Below are 22,916 nucleotides of genomic sequence, written 5' to 3' on the forward strand. Positions count from 1 at the left end.
TTAGGACGTCCACTGACATGTTTAAGTGTCCTGCTGGAAATCACTCAAATCATCCATGAAATCCATGAAAAATCCTTTTAGTGTTTCTAACTTCACCCTCTGTCCTCTCTCTCTCTCCATCCTCCTCACTGCTTCTTTCACTGATAATCACACAAACATCGTATTCAGCTACAAAATAACACAATAACATCATCTGATGATCATTATTATAAGAGCAGGATCCATATTTGATATCAGAGTAACACACTGCTTGGTTATGTGCAGTCATCATCAGTGACTGTGGGTCAAACAGAAGCTCTCTGATTGGTTGCTGACCTTGGTCACCTGTCCACTCTCACCTGTTTGTGTTTGCTCTCTCTTTGCTGTCTCCATCCTCTCTCTCCTTTCTCTCCCTCTCTGTCTTTGTACGTCACTCAGGTCCAATGGAAACAGTGACATTTACAAACCAATCAAAGACAAACTGATCCATGTCAGGTTATAACAATATTCAAAGTGAATACAGGCTGCTGCTGGACACAGACAGGTAACATCATTTTGACTTGCTGTCACCTGGATCTGGACTCATAAACACTGAAGCCCTGAACAGGAATACAAATCATTTTCTGCCAACTAGCGACACAGCAGCAGATAATGGCTCAGAAAGCTAAAATGAGCCAATCATTTCTGTGTTTAGTTCCCCTGAAATCAGATCTGATATCAGCAGCTCTGAGTTCATTCATCATTATTGTCCAGTGATGAGATTTCTGCTCCGTTTGGTAACAGTCAGCAGGTTTTTCCTGCGTGTGGACGTGAACAGTCGTACCTGACAGCAGGTAGCAAACAGAGATCATCTTTCCAGCTGGAACTCTTCACTGAGCTGAACTCATTCAAAATGTTCTGGAGTCAAAACAGGAAACAGTCCAAATGTGTGTCTTCACTCTGACTCTGGATCAGATCTCAGTGACAGACTGTGGACATTATGGAAGCCTAAATGTGACACCATCTTCCTCCTTCATCTGCAGATTAAAGCCAAACAAAGATTCTCATTAAAAGTCTGCAGGTCTGAGAGAGACTCAATCGTTGTGTCATGTCAAACACAGTAAGAGGAGCTGAAGCACAGATGTGAAGAGCAGATTCATCAGATTATGACCTCACTCTGTTTTGTCTTCATATACATTCAGTCTGTGTTTATAATGCAGATTTTCTGCTTTTATAATAACACATTTTATATTTTCTATCATCACAGACTGACTCAGTGTCGACTCTCAGAGTCTCACTGTGAAGTTGTGGCCTCAGCTCTGAAGTCCAACCCCTCCCATCTGAACGAGCTGGATATGAGTTGGAGCAAGCTGCAGGATTCAGGGATGAAGCTTCTGTGTGCTGGACTGGAGAGTCCAAACTGTCGACTGGAGACTCTGAGGTGAGTTCACTGACTGCGGCTGTTGTTGTTTTTCTATATTTCAGGTCTTTGATTGATGTTTGAAACTTTCTTTAGTTCCTACATGTTCAGGATGTGTCTGAAGACAAATGTGAAGAAGTTTGAGTGCTTTCAGAAATGTTGTCTTTCCAAACGACTGAACAGCAGTTTTTCCTTTTGGCTCCAAACAGAAGTGACAGACTTGAGCAGGGTTCATTTAAAGGCTGACAGAAGTGGAGTGGTGACGGGGAGATGTTTGACAGGACAGTGTTTCAGCCTCCACAGGTTCATGTTGTGCTCCATCAGTCAGTGAAGATGAAGTCAGTGCTGATGAGGCTGTAGAGTGTGTAAGGGATGTGAATGAGGATGATGAAGATCTGATGATAGCAGATAAAAACAGGCTGCAGAGACTTTGAGCCATACAGGGCACACAGTGTGTGTACAGAACAGCTGAAATCATTATGGAGGCCTCACTGGAATATGGAAGCATCACAGTACAGCTTCAGTGAAGCATTAAAGTCTCTGATATGAGATGAGAAATGAAGCAGCCAGAGCTTTTTCATGAGTGGAAATCCACTGTGACTGTGAGCTGCTGCTACAGCCTCCAGATTAGCCAGCAGCTCATCCTGCTCAACATTTTCTCACCAACTTTAATGGAAGTGTGATGTTTTCAGCTGGAGTGATGGTCAGGGTGGCCTCCCTCTCCTCTTCTTCTCCTCTTCCTCTTTCATTTGTAAAGCCACTTCTGCTGCTTTCATTCATTTGGAAGTCCTGTAGCTGAGTTTGGGAGAGACTAACAGCCTCGGCAGCAGAGGGGAGAAAGGCTGTAACACCACCACTTTACTCTGTTCTACCTGTCACATCATTTTATCAGGAAACAAATATGCTCATGTTTTTACTATGTTTGTCTTGAAGATGTAAGAAGATCACATGGTGCTTTTTATTATTGTGTTGGTTTGTTTGCTGTCTCTTGGATGGAGCCCAGCTGTGCGTGGCCCCTGGGCCTGTGGTCAGAGTGTGTGCTGGATAATCCGGCCCAGGATGAGGCCAAACTGACATGGGATGAAATGTCTGTCACATAATTGAGCTTAGTGTAGTTTCATTTGTGCACAATTTAAAAACAACCTAAACTTTGTTCTGTCTTTTCTATGTTATACTGTAGACTTTCTTTGATACTGAGTCCAAAAGGAGCAGCTTTTACTTTGAAGGAGATGGGGTCTCTGTTTCCTCTTCAGGTTGGATGATGGAAGCAAATGAGTGTGTGATGTTCTTTCAGTGTTGCACTTTGTAGACGGTCCCTGAGCACTGGTCTCACAGCCAGCTGCACATAGAGACCAGTGTTGTTAGTCCAGGTCAGAAGATGACTTGTTGGAATGAAAATGAGCTTGTAGTTTGTCTGCTTTAATAATGTGACTGGAAAAAGGTGTTGGACTTCAAATATGTCCATTTCTTTCACACTTCACCTTTAAAAGTGAAGCCTTGTGGTTCCTGGAAGGAAAAACACGACTTTTTCAAGTCTTTGTCCTGTTTTTATGAGAAATGTATGACTTTAATGTGAAACATTCAGAGTTTTTTCTCTTGTTGTGTTTGTTTGAAGATGCTTCCTGTTGGCTTCAGCTGTTTGGAGTTTCCATTTTCTAAACTTCTACATTCTGAACCTTCTTCAGCTCTGAACAGATGATGAAACACTGAATGATTTCAAGCTCACACTTTGTATAATAAACTTTCATCTTTCATTCTTTATACAGATTAAGCGGCTGTGGTTTGTCAGAGATCAGCTGTGATTATCTGGCAGCAGCACTGAAGTCCAACCCCTCCCATCTGAGAGAGCTGGACCTGAGTAACAACAACAAGCTGCAGGATTCAGGAGTGAAGCATCTGTGTGGTTTCCTGGAGAGTCCAGGATGTGGACTTGAAACTCTGAGGTCAGTCAGCATGTTTTAGTTGTGCTGAGATGAATATGATGTGAAAGTTGTGCTGACACTAAACTGCAGACATCAGGCTGATATTATACTGATCCACACTGAGGATCTTCATGGTAAAGTCTGTTTTCTTCTTCTCTGGTTTAGTCCATTGACTGCAGCAGAACAATGTTCACATTTCAAACAGTGAGACTCAACGTATGGCCCGCGGCCCACACACGGCCTGCCCACCTTTCCTGATTCAGAGAGAGGGGACCCTGATTAACTGTGTAGTGTTCTTCCTCACAGTCCTAAGTATCAGACACAACAATGAATAATCCATAGCTGACTGTCTTTAGCAGGTCAAAGGTCACGGCACACAGCAGACAATGGGAAATATTGTAATTCTGATCATTTATCAGCACATATCCATATGTATAAAAACAAAGCTGACACTGTGAGACTTGATCAGAGGTGTGATCATCACAGCAGAGGCCTTTGTGTCAAAGTCACTGAGGATCAAACAGAAACACATGAAGCAGATTTTCCTGTTCTGGCTTTTTATAGCAGATAACCTTCAAAATATTCTGCAGTCCATCAAAAACTGAAGCAAACCATGAATCAACATGTGTGTGAACATGAGCTGATGCTGCTGCAGGGAAGCAAAGTTACAGAGGTTTGATTACAGACACAGCTGAGAGTTTGTAATCTTTCATCATTTTAAAAGGTTTAAATTTCTTCAGTATTGAACAGCAGAAATGAGGCTTTGTTTTCGGAGGCCGACAGCAGTGAACACAACAGCAGACTGGTGCGTAATAAGCAGTGAATAATGCAGGAAACAGATTTTTGAAGGTAAACTGTTCTTGAAGTACACTGAGAGAGAGAGAGCTGTGCAGGATGTAAAGGTCAAAGTCAGAGAGAATTCATGACGATGTTCATCAAACGTAAAGCGTAGTTTGGATCTTCTTCTGCTGCTGGTTCACTCAGTTTTGGTTGGAGACAGATGAAACCTGCAGCTTCAGGATCTGTGAGCTGTCCACTTTCAGCCCCGACGGCGTGTCCGTGTACGTGCCGTCGAGTGAACGATCCACGCTCTGTGTTTCCATCTTTGTGTGTTTAGCTGCTCTCATTTACTGTTTTATCTGTTTGCTTGTTGTTGAAATACTTTTGGGAGCTTTAACCTGAGATTCTGGCAAAATACATTTATATTAAAAATCGATTCAGGATTGAATGAATCAACATCGCTTTATTCAAATTAAAACCATTTAAATAGGAAAATCCATTTTTTTTACACCCGCCTCTAATGCTGGGTAATGTCAGCTGATCCATGTGCAGCTGGCTGTGAGGCTCAGGGAGCGTCTACAAAGTGCAACACTGAAAGAACATCATCCATAAATATTGAGTAATAACTGGACTCTCATACAGCGAGACTCAAATGCCTTTAAACATCAGCTTATCCTGCTGATCCAAGTCCAACACTGAGTTTGTAAAAACATGTTTGTCAATCATTTTTTTTTGGTTTCTGAGGAAAATGATTCAATAACTTGCTGCTAACACACAACATTTGAACTCACAGACTCTGTCATTGGATATATTGGAAAGTGCATGGATGATACCATCACAAAAACCACTGTTCGCATATATCCAAATCAGAAACCCTGGGTAAATAAAGACGTCCGCTCCAAGCTAAAAGTGCGGACCTCTGCCTTTAACTCCGGGGATGCTGATGCATATAAAGCAGCCGGGTATGACCTCCGAAAGTCCATAAAAAAGGCCAGAAAGGACTACAAGGACAAAATGGAGTCCAGCTACCACAGCTTTGACACCAGGCGACTGTGGAATGGACTGTGCTGCATCACTGACTACAAGAAGGTCAACACAGTCAGTGTTCAGCCCACTGCATCTCTTGCAGACGAGCTTAACAACTTCTATGCTCGTTTAGACAACAGAGAGCAGATCCTCTACCCTCAGGAGGACAGTGAGGCTGCAACTCTAACTCTGAAAACAGAAGCTGTGAGATGGACCTTTAAAAAGGTAAATCCTCACAAAGCTCCAGGACCAGACGGCATCCCAGTCCGGCTACTCGGAGTGTGTGCAGACGAGCTGGCAGAGGTGTTCACCAACATCTTCAACCTCTCCCTGAGGCAGTCAGTGGTCCCCACGTCCCTCAAAGCATCCACCATCATTCCCGTTCCCAAAAAATCAGTGATCTCCTGTCTGAATGACTACCGTCCTGTTGCACTGACATCCGTCATCATGAAGTGCCTGGAGCGGCTGGTCAAAGGTCACATCTGCTCATCCCTCCCTGACACACTGGACCCTCTTCAGCTTGCCTATCGGACAAACAGAGCCACAGAGGATGCCATCGCCCTGGCAACGCACACCACCCTCACTCACCTGGAGAAAGGGAATACATATGCAAGGATGCTCTTCATCGACTACAGCTCAGCATTTAACACCATCATCCCCTCAAAACTTGCCACGAAGCTCGTCGACCTTGGGCTGGGAACACCGATGCGCAGATGGATTCTAAACTTCCTCACAAACAGGCCCCAGGTGGTGAGAGTTGGTAAGCACACCTCCTCACCACTCATCCTAAACACAGGTACGCCACAGGGTTGTGTGCTTAGCCCCCTCCTATATCCCCTGTTCACACACGACTGTGTTGCTAAACAAGAGTCCAACATCATCATCAAGTTTGCGGATGACACAACCATCATAGGCCTCATCACAGACAACGATGAGACGGCCTATAGAGATGAGGTGATGGCACTGTACGAGTGGTGCCTGGAAAATAACCTGACTCTCAACATCAGCAAAACTAGAGAGATGATAGTGGACTACCGGAAACGACCAGTCAGAGAGCACCAGCCCATCCACATCAACGGTGTCAAGGTCGAAAGGGTCAGCAGTTTCAAATTCCTTGGAGTCAACATCACTGAGGACTTCTCCTGGACCCTTCACACAGACACTGCTATCAGGAAAGCTCGCCAGCGGCTTTACTTCCTGAGGAGGCTGAGGAAGTTTAGCATGAATGCCAACATCACCTCAAATTTTTACAGGTGTGTAATTGAGAGCTTGCTGACGAGCTGCATCACAGTTTGGTACGGAAGCTGCTCTGCCAGCAGCCGTAAATCACTACAGAGGGTGGTGAAGGCAGCAGAGCACATCACTGGCACGAGGCTTCCTGCCATTCAGGACATTTATCTCCAGCGATGCCTCCGTAAAGCACACAGCATCATCAAGGACCACAGCCACCCAGCATATCAGCTGTTCTCCTTGTTACCATCTGGCAGATGTTACAGGAGCCTGTCTGCTCGGACTACAAGACTCAAAAACAGTTTTTACCACCAAGCCATTCGACACCTCAACCACAACACTTAAACACACACAACACAGCACTCAGAAGCTACCCTGCAGCTTCACAAGTACTCTGTTTAATCTGCACTGGTCACTCCACTTTATTGTTATTGATATTTATATTTAAAAGTGCAATACTGTGATTTTCTGCTGCTCATTCCTGTGCAATATCCCATCTGCCCTCCTGTCATATTTCTTTTCAAGATTTTCTTATTTAATCACTAGTGTACATATATTTATATTTATAGATACATATATATATTTAGTCATCTTTTCTCTTTTATCATGTCTCTCTAATATTTGCTCCTCACTATTTTTCTATTTTCTGTATTATTTTATTTTATTTTATTATATTTTCTCCTACTGTATCATGCTGCTGAGTGACTGCAGCTCGTCAAACACATTCCATTGCAATGTTGACCCTGTGCTAACTTGCATATGACAAATAAAACTGATAGAAACTGATAAAAAACATTTCATCATATTTCCTCATAACCCTCTTTTTTCTGACCATTTGATCCCATTTTAATTTGCAATAAAGGATCCACAGAGTTTGGTGACAATAATGACAGTAGATGTTTGTGTGAAAGTGCTGGAAGCAAATGAGTGTGTGATGTTCTTTCAGTGTTGCACTTTGTAGACGCTCCCTGAGCACTGGTCTCACAGCCAGCTGCACATGGGCTGTATCCCAATTCAGGATCTGCAGCCTTAAAGTACGCAGCCTCACCGATCCTCAAGGGCCGCGTACTCAAAGACCGCTAAGGCCGGAAGTGCGAGGCTTGTGTAATGGGACGGTCTAGCCTCCGTTGCGCTGCCCAGGTTGCCTAGCAACCATGATACTAACAGCTGGAAACGTGTCATACAGCTTTGTTTGACAGAAATGAAGGAGAAAATCTTTTGTTCATTTTTTTGTTTGCTTCTACCTGAGGTTTGATCATTCTCTGTAAGATTAAGCTCAGCTATTGAACGGCGTATATTTTAAAGTAAAGGCTTTAAAACCAAGTTAGTACAAATGTCACATAACTTTGCCAACATGTGGCCAACAGTAATGTTTTAATGTTCTTCGTTATTAAACATTTACACATAAATAAGTGACATAATATTCAGTACTTACTTAAAGTTTACTCTTCGGGTGCCCCTCATCCGCCGTTATTATCCACACCCACCACCGCGCTATGAATTCTGGGATATGTTGGGCCACGAAGTCTACACTGACACAGCCTTGAAATTCAGGGAAATGAAGGACGCATTTCAGGGCCGCATTTCGAGCAGCCTTTGAATTGGGACAGCCTTCAGCACGCCGCTGTGACGTAATCGGCCTTGAAATGCGTACTTTAAGGCTGCAGACCCTGAATTGGGATACAGCCATAGAGACCAGTGTTGTTAGTCCAGGTCAGAAGATGACTTGATGGAATGAAAATGAGCTTGTAGTTTGTCTGCTTTAATAATGTGACTGGAAAAAGGTGTTGGACTTCAAATATGTCCATTTCTTTCACACTTCACCTTTAAAAGTGAAGCCTTGTGGTTCCTGGAAGGAAAAACACAACTTTTTCAAGTCTTTGTCCTGTTTTTATGATAAATGTACGACTTTAATGTGAAACATTCAGAGTTTTTTCTCTTGTTGTGTTTGTTTGAAGCTGCTTCCTGTTGGCTTCAGCTGTTTGGAGTTTCCATTTTCTAAACTTCTACATTCTGAACCTTCTTCAGCTCTGAACAGATGATGAAACACTGAATGATTTCAAGCTCACACTTTGTCTAATAAACTTACATCTTTCATTCTTTATACAGATTGGTGAGCTGTGGTTTGTCAGAGATCAGCTGTGATTATCTGGCAGCAGCGCTGAAGTCCAACCCCTCCCATCTGAGAGAGCTGGAGCTGAGCTGCAACAACAAGCTGCAGGATTCAGGAGTGAAGCATCTGTGTGGTTTCCTGGAGAGTCCAGGGTGTGGACTTGAAACTCTGAGGTCAGTCAGCATGTTTTAGTTGTGCTGATATGAATATGATGTGAAAGTTGTGCTGACACTAAACTGCAGACATCAGGCTGATATTATACTGATCCACACTGAGGATCTTCATGGTGAAGTCTGTTTTCTTCTCTGGTTTAGTCCATTGACAGCAGCAGAACAATGTTCACATTTCAAACCTTCAAAGAAGAAGAAAAATCCTCCACTGGATAATTCACTGTGAAACTCTCCAACTCTTCATTCCACCTTAAAGTCTTTCTGACACTGAAATCCAAAGGAAAATGTGTGTTTGCTTTACAGACAGCAGTCCAACACAAACATACACACATCATCCAAAACACAGTCCAACATCCAAATCTCCTCCACTGCCAGCATGAATGATGGGAAAGAGAAGGAGGAACACTCTGACATTCAGGGTTAGAATGAGTTTCATGAAGCAGACTGTGAAGATCAAAGCTGCATTAGAAAGCTTACATGAATGAATGAGTGGACAGAAGTGGACAGAGATCATCTGAAGCACTTCAAAGGCTTTAAATCAGCACATTTCTCTTTATTCTTTATCAACTCTGTTAGTTTCTCTCAGTTTTCTGTGGAATGAAGCTAACAGCAGGCTAATAAGATGCTGACCAATAGGTTTCTATTAAAGGTTGTAATTTGTATGTGAAAAAGTGCAAACAGAAGCCTTTAAAAAGTCCTAGTGGGTGCAGTCAAAGCAGTCCCTCAGTCCCAGTATAGAGTCTTTGGTCCAGACTGGAACAACTGTGTGCCCAGTTTGAGCTCTCTTCAGTCCTGTGACCTGACAGACCCAGAGGGGCCATCACATCACATTTAGAAGCTCCCCTAATGGAGCCACAACACATGTCCAATACTTAGTCTGTCTTGTTGGACCAGCTGGAAGAAATGATTCAAGGACTTAGTCACAGAACAGAGATTCAAATCTCCAAAATCCAACTGGCTGCATCAGGAAATATAGTCTGAAACTCTGCACAGTTTCCTGTTTGAAGCTGCTTCCTGTTGGCTTCAGCTGTTTGGAGTTTCCATTTTCTAAACTTCTACATTCTGAACCTTCTTCAGCTCTGAACAGATGATGAAACACTGAATGATTTCAAGCTCACACTTTGTCTAATAAACTTACATCTTTCATTCTTTATACAGATTGAGTGTCTGTGGCTTGTCAGAGATCAGCTGTGATTATCTGGCAGCAGCACTGAAGTCCAACCCCTCCCATCTGAGACAGCTGGACCTGAGAGGAAACAACCTGAAGGATCCAGATGTGAAGCAGCTGTCTGATCTTCAGCAGAGTCCAGACTACAGACTGGAGACTCTGGTGTAAGTAGAGTGATGGAGTGAGTGGGTGTTGCTGTCAGCAGTATTGTACTAAACACAGTCAGTATGAAACAAAGATCCAGTGTTTTCTGTAAAGCTGCAGCTTCTCAGTGAAGCTGTGAGAGGAGAATGGTGACAGGCTTCAGGATTGGACACAAACACTTCCTGTTTCTGACCTTTATGGTCACCATAGTAACAGCTGTCACGCTCTGATCAAACACTGTCAACAGCCAATCAGCTCTCTGAACAAAGCAGCACGCAGACCAATGACTGCATTCATTTCCAAGTTTAAAGCAGTGAAGAACACAGTCTGTAGGTGAGGAAGAATTTAGTGAGAGCAGATGTTTGGATGGAATTCCTCCAGTTAACAGCTGGAACCGTCCATCTGGATTGTTGGGCTTGTTGTTGGGGTTCCTACAGAGCTCAGAGTGGACACACCAAGGTTCTTCTAATGAATGAAAGTCCAAACTCAAACTAGGAGGGAAAAACATTGTCAGCAACTTCAATGAAAATCCAAAGATTAGAAAAAGTGAAGCAACAATGAGTCCTAGTACAGTCCCAGCACTGAAGTCCCTGCTGCTTTTTATACTGGATGTGCTGCATCACTGACTGACAGCTGATGAAGAGTCTCTGGAAACACTCGTTTATCTCCTCTGCTCTTCCTTCTTCTCTCTGCAGGTGGAGCTGGTGGTAAACAGGACGGTGTGTGTGCTGAGAGAGGAGCAGCTGTGTCCTGATGATTCAGAGAGGTTGAAGCAGCAGCAGCTTGTGTGTAGAGACGCTCTGACTGGGCCATGTTACTGGGAGGTGGAGAGGAGAGCTTCATCCAGCAGTGACTGACAGAGGAATGAGAAGAAGTGCAGATGACTGTCAGTGCTGCAGAGTGAACTGCTCTGAGAACAGCTCCACTGTCAGACACAATGTAGAGTCCAGCATCATCCCTGTGTGTCCCTCTGGATCTGACAGAGGATCATCAGTGTATCTGGACTGCTCTGCTGCTGCTCTGTCCTTCTACAGTCTCTGCACAGTCTCTGTCTGACACTGGCTTCAGACCCTCCTGGATCAAACTCACCTGGAAAGACTTTCAAACATCACTCAATAGATTTGAATACAGAATATATTTGATATATACTGTAGATGTACTGTAGAGTTGCAGTTTGTCACTTGTAAATACAGTCTGTGAGCAGCTGTGAGCTGAAAGATCTTTCTAGAAACACGAAATGTTTTCACTCTTTTGTTTCTTTTTCATATATTTCCACAACATTAATATTGATCCCACCTGTCTCACCTGTTTCATGCTTTTATACATAATAACAGGACACGTGTGATCTGAGCGCTGCTGTGGTTGCTGTGCTGCACGTCTTCATTTAGATAACAGAGACATCTAGTGGTTCAGAGGGAGAACTGTGGCCTTTTGTTGTGGGCAGTCTGAGGTACACCTGTGCACTACTCATGATGTCAGATCAGCATCCTGATGTGGCACACCTGTGAGGTGGGATGGATTATCTCAATATAGCAGATGTGCCCACTACCACACATTTGGACTGATTTGTGACCACTGTTTGGGAGGGATGGTTATATTGTGTATCTGGAATGAATTTTAGGTCTCTACGTCCATCCCATTGGGAATGGGAGCAGTAACAAAGGTGTTGCGTTTATATTTTTGTTGAGTGTATTATAGATTAAGTGCTGGAGTTGTTAGGTGTGGATGATTAGATTATAGTTTATTGCAATAACAAGTTGTGCCTTGTTCTCAGATAGACAGCAAGTAGAGAGTGATATATGAAATGATGGGATGGAAGGAAGAAGAGAAGCAAAGAGTGATTCACAGGCAGAGTCTAGTTTATTTCTCATAGTTTTTGTTGCCTTATGGTTCCAAGCGCTGTCACCAATCTTTGCATTTTGTTATTATCTCATGACCCTTGTTTAATCAGCTACCATCTCTCCTATGGACTTTTTAATGTCTACAGTCTCAGATCAACACAGCCCTGCCCTTCCCATATTAGATTCTTGATGAATGTGTGTTGTTGTTATTCAACCTGGTTCAATGTGCCCCTTTTTAACTTTGAGCACCCGCCCCTTTAAAGCTCTCTGCACGGCCCTGGATGGGACACTGCCTGGGAATACCAGGTGCTGTAAGCTTTTGCACTTCCACACACAAACTGCAGAGGGCACTTCTGCTCCTGCTTGTGCTTAGAGGCATGAGAAGTTAACATTTATGGGTGATAAAATCCTTTTTCTATATTTTTAACATGAGAATATCAGTTTTCCATCTTGTGTTCCAGAGTAATCGGACAAAAGACAAACGTAGAACAAGGAAAAAAGAGGCCAAGTGTCTCACCTATAAAACAAAATTACTGTTTTCTGAATAGTCTCACACAGATAAACATTTGCAGGGAATACCTTTTCCTTCAAAACAAACGTCACAGACTGTGTTTTTCTTTACTGATTGTATTTGAGTAGAAACTCAGATTAAAATGGCATCAGTGCTCATAAAATGATTTAACTGTAAAAGTAGGTGTGGTGGATCACTTTGCATAGATCTAGATAAAAGTGCAGTAAGCAAAGACTACAGTGGTCATTGAGCAGCTGTTCCTATAATGTGAATCTGGGATAAAGGCACAGATTATTTGTTTGCCTTTGTTTCCTGGTTCTTTCTTTCTTATCCAAATGGAAAAAGAGAGCATAAAAGTACTGTTTACAAGCAGCTTATCTATCTCATTGTGCCCACTATCATAAAATCTTGGTTGACTGAGCACTGAGCCATCTACCACTCGAAATTGAACCTGTGTGGGACAACAACAAAGTCCAGTATACTAAGTTTCAGTAATGTGCAGTTTTTTCTGTGGAAGATGTAAATCTAAATAGATGTCCTATTGTATGCATAATATACCACTGAACTTTATAAAACAACTTCTAAAAGCAAATTTCGATTTATTTTAGATTTTCTCAAATCCAAACAGTGCTAAAAGCATGCACACAGTCAAATATTTTTCATACGAGGTGCTGAAGGTTCTGCAATGTTCTGTCAGTGCGCCCCAGGGCAGCTGTGGCTACAATGTAGCTGCCATTACCAGTGTGTGAATGTGTGTGTGAATGTGCGAATGACTGAATGTAGTGTAAAGCTCTTTGGGGTCCTTGGGGACTAAGTAAAGCGCTGTACAAATACAGGCCATTTACTGTGCGTGTGTTTATGCTCAAGTGTATGAATAAATTAGTCAGTTTTAAACAGTTGCAATTTAAACAGTAGAAGAGTGGCACTATATTTATATATTTATAAAGAATTTCAAACAACAATTAATTGATGCTCAAAGCAGGTTTATTTAATTAATATCCAGATTTCCAATTAGTTCCCAATTCATTCAGCAGCAAATCACATCACCAGTCACTTCAAGGCTGTATGTATTATTGTAAGGTAGACCCTACAATAATACATACAGAGAACCCAACAATCATATGACCCCCTATGAGCAAGCACTTTGGCGACAGTGGGAAGGAAAAACTCCCTTTTTACAGGAAGAAACCTCCGGCAGAACCAGGCTCAGGTCGGGGCGGCCATCTGCTGTGACCGGTTGGGGTGAGAGAAGGAAGACACCCCCCCCCCCCCCCCCCCCCCCTCTGTCCCCTTCTGGCTGCCTCTGCCTCAATTTTATCCCACAACTTAGACATTCACATTATTCACACTCTCATTACACATACATATAGGATCTTGGGGGTGGGCACAATCACGGAGTCCAAATTACCATCAGGGTGTATACCTCACCCCTGACGTCGTTGCCCACCTCTCAATTTTAAATACACTTAGTCATTGAGGGCTAGCAGGAGGGACTATGCGCTTACCTGCTGCTCCTTGGCAGGTAGCTCCATGCCCTCCTGGGTTTTTTGCACCTTAGAACACACATGCATCAACACTACAATGAGCGGGTGGAGGGAGGTTTGGAGTCTTCTCCCACCCCCATTCTCTGCGGCCTGCTGGAGCGGGAGGGCTAGTAGGAGGAGTTGGCCGTCCGACTGCGGTCTGGGGTGTGGGGCCTCCCTGCTGCTGCGGAGTCGGGGTGGTCTGCCTCTCCCCACCGCAGGGAAAAGGGTAACACCACCTGGGTCTGGGTGCAATTCCCCCCTCCAGGGGCAAGGGTACCTAGACCCGGTTTGTAGAGTACGCTTGGGGAGTGTGATTGTGTGTACAGCGTCTCTTTATGTCTGTCTCCACGTTGGTTGAGTGTGGAGTAAGTGCATATGAGAGCATGAGGGTGGGAATGGATGTTTGTGTCTGTGTGTGCCTGTATGTCTGTGTCTATATGTCAGGTTGGGTATCAGACGCCACCTCTCTGGGGACACCTCAGGCCCTCCAAGGTTTGGAGGCCTATCTCCACCCACCACCACTTCCCCTGCCGGTGGCGGACTCCCTCAGGTGTCGGTGTGTTGGTGGTTCTTTGTGTCTGGGGGTGGGCGTCCGGGTACACACCGGCTCACTCCTTGGCGGCCGCTTGTCGGGGCCTGGGGCCTGGGGCTCGCTCGGGCCCCTTTGGAGGTGGGGTGCCCCCGGCCTCTCGGCCTGGGGCTCGGTCACTCAGGCACAGCTGGGGGCCGGCGGAGCTCACGGGCGCATCACTGCAACTCCCCCTGACTTCTGCTCCGCGGCTGCTGGGCGAGCCCTCATCTGGGACTCTCCTCAGCTCTTACTGGAACAGTGGCGCGGCTGCCCCTCTGTTGGTCTTCCATGGTCTCTTGTGTTCTGGGGGCCTCTGGATGTCTGGAGTTTTGATCTCTTCCATACCCGCTTCACACCCTGGAGGACGGGGCTGTGGCCCCCCCACACTCCCTAGCAGATCATTACATGGAGAAACCTTTGGAATGCAAGCATGCTGATCCACACAGGTATGCACACATGGGTATTCACAGACGCGGACTAAAGCTTTCTTGGCTGCTGCCTCAAAGCACACTGTGCGCTGTCTATCTTGCGTGCTGCACAATATCGTTTATTATTTAGTAACTATTGATATCTATGACTAGCTAGTTTATTGTGATGGTGCTTTGTTTTCTCTATTATTATGTTGCTCTTTGTTGTTTGCGGTCTCCTCTGTTTGTTTTTTTTGTTTGTTTGTTTTTTTCTCCATACAGGTGACCCAGGAGTTTTTTTTTTTTTTTTGTTTTGTTTTTTTTTTTCCTCTCTCTTCCCCCCCCTTCTCACCGTCTCTTCTCCCCTTTGGTTTTCTTTCTTTCTCTCCCCCTCTTTCTCTCATTCATTCCCCCTGTCCTATTTATTAAAAAAAAAAAAAAAGAGAGAAGGAAGACGTTTGTTGTAGGTCTGATTGAAGGACTGATGTGATGGTAAGTTTTCTGCTGCTCCGCTTTGAATATTGAGAGATTAGTTGATGGATTTCAAGCCAAATTGTGCCCAAGTTTAAGACCACATTCATTGGTTGTTTTTGTTGATGTTATTGTTTTGGGCTTTTTTTCCACAAGAATTTCTAGCTCCCCTAAAATTCTGGCCACCCAAACGATGATTGCTGCTGAGAGAGCACAAGGTTGTGTCCCCCTGTACTATTCATGTCCGTGCAGGGAGTTCTCCTTGAGAGGCCAGGGTCGAGAAAGGGATGCTTCAGAACCTCCGAGGGTGTTATGCGCTGATTTGCATCCAAGGCCAACATTTCTTTGATTAGCCTTACAAATAATGTTTGGCCATTTTCCGGTCCTCGCCTAACCTTCAGCAGTTGTTCGAGGTCATCGAGACGCTTAAGTTTTATATATCGAGTTTCCTTGGATCGATAATCTGTCTCGTATTGAAATTGTTCTTGGGTCTTAAATGTCCAGCGCTGTTCGTTGTAGTTATCCTCGATGAAATAGCAGTCAGTGTACAAGCCAGACTCTAGAAGATGATCTGGTAGCTGACCCTGGGTTTCAATTATGAATTTCAAAACATCATAATCGTCTTCCCCAGGATAGAGAGGCACCCCCGTAGCAAGCTCCACAGCTACCAGCCCCAGAGACCACATGTCGATTGCTTTGTTGTATGGAATGCCAAGCATAACCTCAGGTGCACAATAACCAATTGTCTCCACACGGTCACCAGGAATCACTGCAGAAGCAGGACATGCAAGGCCAAAGTCTATGAGTTTGACTTTGACGGGAGATTCACTGCGGTTCATAACCATGATGTTTCCAGGTTTGAGGTCAGCATGCACTATTCCCACAGAACCCAGGTGGAACAGAGCATTTGCGAGCTGATGCAAAATTGGCCTGAGTTCTCTCATTGGGAGACCTCGGTTATTCCGGTCCCCAATGTAGTCCCACAGGCTTTGGTCGAGGAGTTCGAAATTCAAGCAAATGCGCTCTCCATCGAGGAAATAGCCGTTCCATTCGACAATGTTGCACCTGTCTGGATCCAAGCGTCGTAGCTGCTCCAGGATGAAAATTTCCAGTTTTGCCTGGAGCAGAATTTCAGGGTCGCTCTTGTTGACTTTAATAGCAACCGTTTTGTTGTTTTTTGTATCGCGACATCTGGTTACCAAACCAAAGCCTCCTTCTCCAAGGAAGGCCTCTACCACGTGGTGATCTCCTAAAATGGTCCCTTTCGTTATTTGAAGATCATCTTCAGAGGCAGATGGGTTGGCTGAGGTGTTGATGTCTCTTTTTTGAGGAAATTCAACTGAGTTTTGGAAACTGTAGCTGAATTTTTGCGATCCATGACTTTTCCAGCTTGAAGGCTGCTGAGAGAGCACAAGGAGTTCTCCCCCTGTACTATTCATGTCCGTGCAGGGGGTTCTCCTTGAGAGGCCAGGGTCGAAAAAGGAATGCTTCAGAACCTCCGAGGGTGTTATGCGCTGATTTGCATCCAAGGCCAACATTTCTTTGATTAGCCTTACAAATAATGTTTGGCCATTTTCCGGTCCTTGCCTAACTTTCAGCAGTTGTTCGAGGTCATCGAGACACTTAAGTTTTATATATCGAGTTTCCTTGGATCGATAATCTGTCTCGTATTGAAATTGTTCTTGGGTCTTAAATGTCCAGCGCTGTTCGTTGTGGTTATCCTCGATGAAATAGCTGTCAGTGTACAAGCCAGACTCTAGGAGATGATCTGGTAGCTGACCCTGAGTTTCAATTATGAATTTCAAAACGTCATAATCGTCTTCCCCAGGATAGAGAGGCACCCCTGTAGCAAGCTCCACAGCTACCAGCCCCAGAGACCACATGTCAATTGCTTCATCATGTGGAGTGCCAAGCATAATCTCAGGTGCACAATAACCAATTGTCCCCACACAGTCACCAGGAATCACTGCAGAGGTGTTACATGCGATGCCAAAGTCTATAAGTTTGACTCTGACTTGAGACTCACTGCGGTTCACAACCATGATGTTTCCAGGTTTGAGGTCAGCATGCACTATTCCCACAGAACCCAGGTGGAACAGAGCATTTGCGAGCTGATGCAAAATTGGCCTGATTTCTCTCATTGGGAGACCTTGGTTATTCCGGTCCCCTATGTAGTCTGACAGGCTTTGGTCGAGGAGTTCGAAATTCAAGCAAATGCGCTCTCCATCGAGGAAATAGCCGTTCCATTCGACAATGTTGCACCTGTCTAGATCCAAGCGTCGTAGCTGCTCCAGGATGAAAATTTCCAGTTTTGCCTGGAGCAGAATTTCAGGGTCGCTCTTGTTGACTTTAATAGCAACAGTTTGGTTCTTTTTTGTATCGCGACATTTCGTTACAACACCAAAGCTTCCTTCTCCAAGGAAAGCCTCCACCATGTGGTGATCTCCCAAAATGGTCCCTTTAGATATTCCAAGCTCATCTGAGCCGAAGGATGGGTTGGCTGACATGGTGTAATGTGTCTGTTTGCTCTGTGGATTGGTGAGAAACAAAACTGAACTTGTTTTGGTTTCTCTCGTAAATTGCTCTCAAAACTTCTCGAAAGGGTTTTAGTTGCTGCAGGTCAACGTCCGTTAAGCATAAAGTAACAGGTGAGCGCTCCTATTTATGGGTTTTGGGATCAAAGCAAAGTTATGACGTCAGAAAGGATCAAAGCAAAGTTACCGCGTCAGAAGCGATCGAAGCGATTCTAATATGTGCGCATGCGCACACGTGCTTGTTTGTGTAATATTGTTCACACTAGACTTGACCCTAATCAATTTAATATCAGTCAATCAAAGAAAATGTTAGTTTTGGAAAATTTTAAAATGACATAACTGACAGTTAAAACATTTTTTGTTCATGTATTTGTATTTGTATTGTCTTCGGGGTTTTTTTTGCATACCATGTCAAGCTTTTCTGTATATAGTCATGTCGTAGATTTCGGAGCAAACAAGAAATTGAATTGGATTTTAATATTGCAGTGCTTGGATTTCGGATTTGGTGCTTAAAACTTCTTGAAACTGTAACCGTATTTCATTCACCACAAATAACTATCTGATTGAATATTTTTCTTATCAGATAGAGAAATAAAACGAGTCGCAAAGTCTAAAAGCAACATTTCTCTGCCTGGGCTGTACCTCTGCACGTTAGTCTGTTTCAATGTGTGACCCCTCACCCCCTCCCTGATCAGTCGGGGGTGAATGCGCTAATGTGCCTGGAGGCCGTTTTAATGAGTGTTTGCTGGAAAACGAAAAATACAAGAAGGATTTGTACGTTTTCACAACGGGGGAGTTTGCGTAAGTACTAGTAGATAATTTTCTCGAGTGTGTACGTTACACATGTTATTTGTTTAAAATTGGTATTATTATTTTGCTAGCTAGCAAACTCGCGGAATAAAGGATTGAAGTGCACTCAGTGCGATACAATACGGTGCCGCTATTCTAACAGTTAGTTATTGCAGGGTAACTTGTAGAATATGCTGTGAATTGAACCAAGATTACACAGCAGTAGCAGTAATACGAGTTACTTCCCTCAAGTGAAGAGAAGGGTCTGGCTGCAGCCACTGTGGAGCTCCACAGTAACCGGATACACGTGACCTCCACACTAACCGGAAACACGTGACCTCCACAGTAGCCGGAAGCACGTGACCTCCACACTAGCCGTAAACACGCATGGATACCGTGGAAGTCTTGCAAGTTGATCACAAAGGTTGGTTAAGTCTTTCTTAAATAAATTTGCCGTTAGTGATTTTATAATTCTAGGAATCGTCTAGTTTTCTTACAATGATTATGTTGCCACTTATTTAGCGTTACAATTTATTTTAATGTTTTTTCATCGTGCTCCATGGCAGAGAAACACACAAATATGCTTTTTCCTGGGCCTGGTTTAAGTAAGAGAGCTGGATTAACGGCTTCTGTGGGCGAGAAGAAGCAAAAACCACATTTTGCATTAGAGTATGATTTATTGTTGGCGTCAGAGATGCAAAATAACGAATACTTCAATACTGTACTTAAGTAGAATTTTCTGGTATCTTTACTGCTGTACTTTTTTGTGCCTACTGTATACTTCTTTATACTTCTACTTCTCACATTTTAGCACGCGTATCTGTACTTTGTAATCCGTACATTTGTAAATCAGCCCCCCACACGCGTGCTTTGGACGCAAGATTACTTCAAAATTTTGTACATAAATTATATTTTAGACCCTGTACTTCTTACTTCGACTTGACTAAAAAGTCGAGTCAGTGCTGTCTAAACAGAGGTATCTAAACTGTAGTAAGGAACGTGTGTACTTGTGACACCTTTGGTTAGCGTCAACACTGTAAATTTCGTCACAAACAGATTTATATATTTATCAATACTTCTATTCGTTATTCTTTTCTGTACAGCTTTTTTATTGCCCAGATTTTAGTTAGCCCCTGTTCAATTGACTGTTATATGTCAATAGAAACATGTCTCACAGATTAAAGTGTCTTTTAAAATATTTGTGGGGTTTTTTTCAAGGATTTTCTTCCCAAATCTATTACATGCCAACTGTAAATTGTTATTTCTGCTTATTTTAAATGTATATATGGTGTTTATCTGTTTCTCTCTCTGTTTTAGATGCACACATCAATCTGGAATTCGGGCTTAAAGCCAGAATTGCAGGAATGCAACACGTGTTGCAGAGGACTCTTTCACTGCCCTCTGTGCCCCACTTTCAGCCCTACTGTCAGGGCAAAGATTGAGGAGCATCTAAGTGTGCATATAAAAAATGCTTTGCCTTTCAAAGGTATGTTTGTATTAAATATACTTTATAGTTATAAATATGCACTTTTTTAAGCACTTCTGCAGTATCTTTGTTGACTTAAAAGTTGCTGTTGATATTGTACTGTTCATCTGCAACAAAAATAGTGTTTTTATAAAATGTATTTTTATTTACTTTTCACCACTTTTCTTGACATAACTTTTGTGATCCATACCATTTTGCTTTCATTATTGAGGTTGGCTTGGATGTTTTTGTTAACATGTACAATCTGATTGTTAGACAAATTGATTGCATTCTATACAACTACATTTAAATTACATCTGTTTGTTTGTTTGTTTTTTTCTCTTACAGATGAAATGATATGCCGGTGCAGGCTGCCTTGTAGGACAACAGGACACTTTCACTGCCCTGTCTGTAAGATTACAATCATATGGCGTGGGGATATGGCAAGGCATTTATTGTCTTGTCAGCATTCTTCAATGCCAAGTCAGCCACCATTATCAGGACTGCTCCCCGCTGAACTCTCCGAGGAGACCCGTATTCCTCCGGCAGTACTCTTCGAGGAACCCCGTTTCCCCCCCAAGGTTTTGTCTTCGGTATCGGAACCATTTTCTGAGTCTTTGTTAGAACATTCATTGGCTCTACCCTCTGTGTTCAATAAAACTGCAGCTGATGGAAAGTCCATGAAAATGACATGCCTCACTGTGGCCTTACTCTTCGTAGCTCTGGCAAGCTATTTGCACACTGGAGAGAGGAAGCCAAAGCTGTGCTTGAAGGACAACACGTGCCCATTTTCAGACTGAAAAAGCGCAAGTTCCAGGAAGGCAGTCAGGTCAGTATTCAATTTAAACAGTAGTGTAATTACATGGTTAGTGACATTTGAATAACTGTTAAAAAACTGTTCTGCAACAGAGAAATAACTATGTTTTCATCTCCATTTGCCTGACACAGGAGCCAGCAGTTGTTGAAGATCTGCGTCCTGCTGTGCACTGGGTTGTCCAAAATAAGGCACTTTTCCGTGGACATGTAACAATGCCCAAATATCTGTCCTTAAATCAAGGGGACCAGCAGAGGGTCTTAAGAGACATGTCAGAGGAAGAAGACACTGGAGCAAGGGACTTGTTCCTCTTTGTTTTTCAGTTTGCAGAGGACATGGAGCTCTTTTTGAAAGCATGTGCTGATGAGCAGGGACTAAGGGTTAGTGCTATGTTTGACATGTAATGGACAAATGAAGGCACTGGCTGTGTTTGTTTGTTTAATATGTTGTTGTTGTTTTTTGTTTTGTTTTTTGCGTAGTACAAAATTCCAATTAAACTTATTTCAAAATGTTGTTCACTTTATTCTGTGTCCATACTTATAATAAAGGATTACAGTGTAACAGCATTAAATGTAAATGTAACAGCATTTTTTTTAAACTTGTAATTTCAAAATAAAAAGCTTATTGTTGATATTAACAGTAAAGAATTGCAATCAATAATATTTTTATACATTTTAAACATTAACACTCTGGGCTCTATCCTGGCCATCTGTGGACACGTCACTTATTCTTTTTTTTGACTACTGCACTGCAGTGGACCAAAAGAATGACACGGGTTTGATCTTAAGGATCTAATAGTTGTGTGTGTTGTGCATGACATTGCCACACAAATATGTATTTGCAAGATAGAGTAGAATAAATTATGACGCATGAAATATTACATAGGCTGCAGTGAATTTCTGTTGATACAGCCTATTGAGCTTTGAGTTTCCCAGTCAAACTTAGCTTTGAAGCACCTGCTAAAAACACTTTTACTCTTGTACATTTCAAAACAAGACACCATAGCCAAAATATTAACAAAATATATATTATTAAAAAATTCAAAGCTGCAGCACATACAGCAACAAACACCGTTAGTAAATGTGTCCTGGAGTTTATGCAGGTGCAGAAAGTGCTGCTGCTGTAAGTCAGCCTAACAGCTTCCAGATCACTTATTTTTCTGGAAAGATGGTAGGAAGGGCATCACAGCTCATTTCTACAGTCTCGCAGATCTTGGAATACAAGCCCTTTGTACCATGAAACCACTTCACAGTACTAGGAGTCCACTAAAACCTATAAAGAGAGTGATCCCGGAAGAAATGGGGCACACACTAGTGACCTCAACAATTGCAAGACAGCCTTTTCCCCGATGCTCAGATACAATTTTGATTTTGATGAAAAGGACTGGTGCTATTTTAAAGAGTCACGTCGGCAAAAGTAGAAAAATGTTTTAAGAAATATACATTTTATAGCATTTTGTGAACATACACAAAAAGTGGCCATTTTTGGCAACAAACAAGCTGAGAGAGAGTTTTATATTTTTGGCTCTCCTTGAACAAAAATAATAGTGCATAATAATCAATGTTGATGTTAATCAATTAGATGTCCCAGACACTACTATTACTAATACAGCAGCCCCTCGTTTATCGCTGGTGTTACGTTCAAAAAATAACCCGCGGTAGGTGAAATCCACGAAGTAGCCAACTTTATTTTTTACAATTATTATAGATGTTAAGACTGTAAAACCCCTCACTACATGCTTTATACACTTTTCTCAGACAGGCATGAACATTTTCACACTTTTCTCTTTTGTTTAAACACTCTTAGAGTTCAAACCTTCGTAGAAACATAAGTCCAGTATTATGGAATGAAACCTAAAGGTGCATTTGAGGGTGCAAAACGTTTCGTCGGCATTGTTGTGTTTGTTTGGGAGAAAACGTACAAACATACAGTGCAGCACTTCAGAGTTACACTGCTAGCGATCGAAGATTTATGTAAATTCGACAAGCTAAACGCATTCTGTACTGTACAGCAGGAGTCCCCAACCTTTTTGCACCACAGACCACTTTAATGTCAG

The 22,916-nt window shown here is 42.9% G+C and overlaps 3 protein-coding genes across 4 annotated transcripts in view; all 3 read left to right on the top strand.

Annotated features, from left to right (window-relative positions):
- Positions 1 to 22,916, top strand: part of LOC308403394 (NACHT, LRR and PYD domains-containing protein 12-like) — a 1,254,170-nt gene that overhangs the window by 8,297 nt on the left and 1,222,957 nt on the right. The window lies entirely within an intron of this gene.
- LOC308403425 (NACHT, LRR and PYD domains-containing protein 12-like) overlaps positions 1 to 22,916 on the top strand; it is a 646,283-nt gene that overhangs the window by 1,973 nt on the left and 621,394 nt on the right. Inside the window, exons 2-3 of one of the 2 annotated variants that reach the window (XM_080892827.1) lie at positions 1,226 to 1,399; positions 3,145 to 3,321. The exons of the other annotated variant lie outside the window; for it this stretch is intronic. Of the exons in view, the coding sequence (XP_080748953.1) occupies positions 1,226 to 1,399; positions 3,145 to 3,321 (351 nt within the window). The remainder of the gene's footprint in view (positions 1 to 1,225; positions 1,400 to 3,144; positions 3,322 to 22,916) is intronic. 2 annotated transcript variants of the gene reach the window in all.
- Positions 18,487 to 22,916, top strand: part of LOC308403548 (protein NLRC3-like) — a 229,665-nt gene continuing 225,235 nt past the window's right edge. The window contains exon 1 of the mRNA XM_080893077.1: positions 18,487 to 18,593. The gene's annotated coding sequence lies outside the window, so the exon portion shown is untranslated. The remainder of the gene's footprint in view (positions 18,594 to 22,916) is intronic.

Source organism: Rhamphochromis sp. 'chilingali', assembly GCF_963969265.1.
Source record: "Rhamphochromis sp. 'chilingali' genome assembly, chromosome: 1".
NCBI lineage: Eukaryota > Metazoa > Chordata > Actinopteri > Cichliformes > Cichlidae > Rhamphochromis > Rhamphochromis sp. 'chilingali'.